The sequence below is a fragment of the Beta vulgaris genome, chromosome 2 (assembly GCF_026745355.1).
Source record: "Beta vulgaris subsp. vulgaris cultivar EL10 chromosome 2, EL10.2, whole genome shotgun sequence".
Classification (NCBI taxonomy): Eukaryota; Viridiplantae; Streptophyta; class Magnoliopsida; order Caryophyllales; family Amaranthaceae; genus Beta; species Beta vulgaris.
Genome location: NC_079203.1, coordinates 25,781,460 through 25,787,459, shown reverse-complemented (window position 1 = coordinate 25,787,459; position 6,000 = coordinate 25,781,460). Strand labels below are relative to the sequence as shown.

The 6,000-nt window shown below is 34.9% G+C and overlaps 1 protein-coding gene across 8 annotated transcripts in view; it reads left to right on the top strand.

Annotated features, from left to right (window-relative positions):
- The window catches only part of LOC104906345 (uncharacterized), a 52,390-nt gene that overhangs the window by 3,759 nt on the left and 42,631 nt on the right, over positions 1-6,000 (top strand). For all 8 annotated transcript variants that reach the window (XR_007271156.2, XR_007271155.2, XR_007271157.2 and 5 more), the window contains exons 3-6: positions 574-758; positions 909-1,013; positions 2,067-2,167; positions 5,733-5,811. Coding sequence is in view for 4 of the 8 variants with exons in the window: in XM_048638898.2 (XP_048494855.1) it covers positions 574-758; positions 909-1,013; positions 2,067-2,167; positions 5,733-5,811 (470 nt within the window). In the remaining 4 variants the exon portion in view is untranslated. The remainder of the gene's footprint in view (positions 1-573; positions 759-908; positions 1,014-2,066; positions 2,168-5,732; positions 5,812-6,000) is intronic.

Sequence of the window (6,000 nt, the reverse complement as noted above, 5' to 3'; positions counted from 1 at the left end):
GGGGGAGAGGGTTGCATTTGCACACTTATCATTATGATTTATGAAGCTTCTATATGACTTGATATGATTATTAGTGTTTAATTGGAGTTATATATACCTTTCATATCAATTTGAGTGAAGGTAACTGGAGAAGGAACTTGAAGCCTGTGAAGTTTGATTTGTCATCCTACATTTGATTGGGTCACTAGATACCCTTATCCTGCTCTAGATGGGAGCCTCGTTAGACATATCAAGGGTAGTCATATAGTGTGGTAGCACTAATTTATGCCTGGTTTATGTATCTGAATGCCACTAAGTATCAACTTGCACTTGAAAATTGCTGCACCCTCTATGAAGGAGGGATTTTGGCATCCCGTGCGTGTCAAGAAAAGTAACAGCTGCTATTTGTGTTATGTAATCCATATAGGCTATTAGATGCAACTACTTTCTCATTGCAAGTGCATATAAGTATTCCAGTTGTATGTCTCTGTGTTATTGTCTCTTCTTGGTCGCTGACTTCTCTGCAGACTATTGATCATGATTTATAACGTTAGAGGATCTTTGATAACTGTTCTATTATACTTAATTCTGCAGCATTTCTTTTTTGGGGAAGCTGTTCTCTTGTTCATGCTGAATCAAATGGGATAGCGTCTGAAACTGATGCTGGAGGGTCAACCAATGTGGGCTTACAACAAGTTGAGGACGGGTCAGTCATATCAAATGAACATACATCAAAGTGGCGAATATTCACGGATAATGGGAGGGAATTTTATATGCGTGTAAGCACCCTCTTTGGGTTTTCTTAAATATCTGAACTCTGTTTTTTCTTTGTTCGTAGGCTCTTTTTAAGGGTATTTTTTTTTTTACTGCTTTCAAGTCTTTTATTTTCCATTGATTTGTCTACATTGTTTTGCTTTTGCTTCAATTAGGGGAAACTGAATGAAGCTGAGAAGCTCTTCTCATCCGCCTTGGTAGAAGCAAAAATAGGTTTTGGTGAGCGGGATCCACATGTTGCATCTGCATGCAACAATCTGGTGAGTTTAGCTTTGCCCTCCATTGATGAGGTATCTTATATCAAAAAGTTGTGGGGGATGTATATCTTGATAGACAAGTTGTTATGCTAGTATATAGAAGATTGTTAGCTTATTCATATGGCTATTATCTTGTACATGTTGTGTATATATGCGTACATATAGGGTTGACTGGTCGAGTTCCCGTGAGAATAATCCTTGTATGAGAACGTGAGCACAGTTTGTAGTATTCCTTTTTAACTAATATATAATCCATTTTGGGTAAATTATAATCGTTTTTCCCTTGCGGGTCTAATCTTTAAAAATTAATACATTTTCCGAAAAAAGACTATTATGTAATATCTAGAAGAAGATTATGTAATATCTAAAAGAAGATTAGTCCACCGTTCTCAAATTTTCATTCAGAGTTGTTCTTACCTGAACTTATTTATGATTAACCCCCCCCCCCTCCTATGGGCTTGCTCCCCTCCCCTTAATACCATTTCCTGTCCGGTAGAAAAGAAACTTCAACGTGTCCTATTAAAAGGATCTCTAGTAGTTCACAAGCTCACATGAAACTTGTGTATTTACTGAAATGTTTAGTTTGGTTCTTGTTTGCTGTTAATCTTATTTCCAACATTCAATTATCCGATTTTGGTTCCTCATTTCATTTGTATTGTCTAATGTAATGCCTTTAGGTTGAGTCAAGGAATTAAGTTGGTGGTGCACTTGAAAAGAAAGGGACCAACATAGTTTTAGGATATAGTCTCCTATCATTAGAGATTATGATTCTTGACACTTTTTATAGTTTGAGTCAAGATTTAGTTTCTGATTGAAACTTTACTTTTCATGATTCTGTGGATAAATTGGTATACGGTATTTTGAGGGAATAATTATTTAGAATGAAACGACAATTCCTTAGTATACTTAGGACACAAGCTGGAGGATATCTTTTCTTTATTATTTTCATCTCCTTGTGAGGAGTTTTATGTCGAAAAAATCATTTCGTACAATCGCACTTGATATGTTATTGATAAGGTAAATTGACTGAAATCCGTTGTTTCTATTGATTCACAGGCAGAGCTCTACAGAGTTCAGAAATCATACGATAGAGCGGAGCCCTTATATTTGGATGCCATTAGTATACTCGAGGAAGCGTTTGGTCAAGATGATGTGCGGTAGGTTTCTTTGTATGTAATATCCACTTTTTATATTGCGACAATCTGTCATTGCTTCATATGGGCTTCTAAACTTCTAGGCTTGTTTTTGGATGATGAGATTTGCTTGTGTTGAGTAGTCTTTTATGAGAGAGCAATGCAATATGTTTTACAAAGACAAGTCTTTTCCATGTCTTTATGGTATACATTTTGTGTGTGGCTTTTAAGTGTGTTTATAGTTACACTTGGGTTACATAGGGAAACTTTTTTGTTGAAATGCTACACAATTCTTCTTTTCCTCGAGATGTTTTGTTCCCGTGCATCTATTCCATCCTTTGGCCTATAATATTCTTCCTTCGTTCTCAGCCTTCTTAACAAAGTGTGTTATTCCGTTATATCAGTCTTCTAACATATCATGTCATCATTATGTGCTTGTTTAAAGATATGAACATTGTTACTTTTGCATTATATAGAAAACTTAATTAACTAATATTCTATAATAAAGAAGGGATTGGTTGAGAAATGAGTTCATTAGGAAGAAGGTGGGAGTTACTTCTATTGAGAACAAGATGAGAGAGAGCTACTTAAGGTGGGTTCGACATGTCAGACGAAGGGCAAGTGATGCAGCATTTAGAAGACTTGAATAGTAGAATTGTGGCATAGTGAGGGGAGGGGATGGGAGGGGTAGACGTTAGAACACATAGAAAAGGGTGGTTGAGACTGATATGAGTTCACATGGGATTTAGGAAAATATAGCGCTGGATAGGGCGAAGTGGAGGGAGAGAATCGATGCCGATGACACGATTTGATTTTTTTTTTTTCACCATTTTGATTTCTTTTACATTTTCCTTGTATTTCGTGAACTTTACCTCAAAACATCTTATTCATTTCCTTTTAGGTTATTCTCAAATAATTTCTTTTTTACATTTATTTCTCTCTTCACCTGTTATTTATAATTTTCTCAAATTTTATTTTTAAATTCCCACATGTTGTTTTCTCTTAATACTTGAGTCAGTGCTTTTGGCTCCTTATGTTTTCTCTCATCTTAGTGCTTGTTTGGTTGAAATGGGAATTATTTTCCCATATAAACTTACAATTTGTGGGAGTTTAATTCCCTTATGAAAATCCTAGGAATTAGTCTAAGTTATTTGGTAGTCATAAAGGAAGTTGTAATTTTGTAGGAATTGTGAGTGACCAAGGGAAGGGTAGGTAAAATAATTCCTACATTTTGTGAGAATTTCAAATTCCGATGAATTTTCATTTCCCCCATTTCTCCCACTTCCTGTCAACCAAACGACTACCCAAATCAGAAAATCATGGGAATTTCTATTGCCTGCATAATTTCCTGTATACCAAACAACCACTTAATCCTCTCACTTTTACTCCATCATTTTTTCTTTATTTAAACTCTTATTCTTGTACTTTTATCATTCCTATAAACACAAAAACGATTTTTCATGATGATTCATATTAGCCAACCCCAAATCATTTTGCGACTGAAGCTTTGTTATTGTTGTTGTCGTTGTTTACTTTGATAATCTAAAATAACGATTTACAGGGAAGGAGGGATTAAGTTATTTCTTCTTTTAAAATTTAAGTATAAATTATGCTGGAACTCTCATGCCTACCTTAGTCGTCTGCAAAGGCGTACATATGATAATCTGCTAAATTCTTCTTAATTTCTTTCTGGACAGCACATGGGATATTTGTTGCCTTAGCCATGGTTGTAGCCTGTATAGTTTCCTAAAGTCCTCTAATCAAATAGGCGTCAACCTTACTTACCCTTGAAACAAATAATTAGAGTACGTACTAGTTAAGATATAGTCTACTTTGTACTATTGTAAGGTATATCATATTTGGTTGATAATTATTGGTTTCCTTTCCATGAGAATGTTTTTGGTAATTTTTTATGGTTTTACGGTTACTGGTTCGTTCACCCTATAAAGAAAATTTCTATGTATTATTGGGTTTAATATGGAGTAAAATCCTGCATAAAAAGCAGGTAGTGGTCTAGTATAAGGCTAACTTCAATGTTTTATGTTGACTGTAAGAGAATTGAAATGTAATATGAGCATAGGGCTAAAGATTTATCTATCCAATAGCCAAAATGACTTAATATAGGGGTTTAGTGGAGAAAATTTAGTATAAAGTGAGAAGTTAAACCTTTTGAAATACTAACCCTAGTCTAACGCCATAATAATTTGAATGTGCATAGGATGTTGCATGTCCAATGAGCCATGGCCATGATGTGATACGCTCCACTTGCGCTATTACTTCAGGAAATTTATACCATATAACCCTGTGCTTACGTATTTTTCTTAAATAACATCCTTGTTTGCACCCCTTCTAGAGGTAATCCCCAACTTGGAAAATGTCATCAATTTTTTAATGTCTATTGGGATGGCATCACTACGCAATACAATCCTTCCATACCCCACATTGTCTATTGTTAATTTAATATGCATATCAAATTATCTTCTTCTTCAACATAATTATGAAATTAATATACCACATTATACAAGGTTATATATATAGATGGAAGTTTCTAAAGAAAATGTGGGGTACGAGGGTATTTGTGAAGGACTCTTTCCCTTAGTAACATATTCCTTAAAATTATCAACTTTAATGTTGGGGGTTACCTGATGAAGGGGTGTAATTGTGGGGGTTATTTGGGAAAAAGACCTAAAACAGAGGTTATAATATAAAATCCCTTTACTTTATGAAGATAAATATTTTTGTGCTTGTCAAATGATTTGAATCCAACTTGGATATATTTTACAACTCAACTAAGCTATACCCATTAAAAGCTTTTCTAAGGGTTTCGATCTAACTCAACTCTCAACTAAAGAAGGGTTATTAGTTTTCTGTAGAGAGGCTTCATTCACCTGACTATACTCATCTAGGTATTTAGGTTTGACTTGCTGAACCACAAAAAATTCTATGATTAGTATCACTAACTAAATTATATACCTTTGTACTAAACTTCACATTTCAAAAGATCTTTTCACATCTCTCATGGAAGTTAAATACATATAGATTTTGCAGTTACAGATTTACCCTTTTTGCAGACATGAGTGGTGGGTTATCCTATGAACTTGTGCTTGCTTTATTATAGTGTTGTCTCAAAAAGATATGCTTCACTTTCGAGTGACTATATTTTTGAAAAAAGCTTACGAGTAGGGTATTGCGAGGAAGCAGTCAGGAACATCTCTCCGATTGGCTATACTGGAGAACTGGACAGGGTATAGTAGTACACCCCGAAATTAGGTTATTCTTTGGCAGTTTTCTTTCTTTTTACAAATCCATATTTAATTTTGCTCCACCTGTTCTGCTTTTTCCCCTCAATTTTGGTTGCATAGAAAATGCTGAACTTCCACAGTTTAATTGGGGAATCGATATTCCTGTTTCATGCTTTAACGTGTCATTTTGTGTTCTGTGTGTGTGCCCTCACCAATGTGCTTAACATCACATTTAATGTTATTAGTTGGAGAGGATGTTCCAAACAGTTTAACCTATTTTGTTTTGACTCTGTTCCACAAGTTTCTGTGTCTAACTTGTTCACTGATATATCATTCTTAAATTTCAGTGTTGCTGCTGCTTTGCACAACCTTGGTCAATTCCATATAGTGCAGCGGAAATTTGAAGAAGCTCAAGTTTGTTATGAGGTAGTGATGATGCTTGACACAAACTATACTCTCTTTTCCGAGTTCTTTTTCTTGTTAGTCATGAAAAATGGTATTATGGACTTGCTAGACAGCTAGAATCTCTATGCTGAACATTCCAACTCAAAATTTACCGGTTTTTGCATCAACTCTTTTATCTTTTCCACCTACTGTGATTGTTTTGTTTTCACA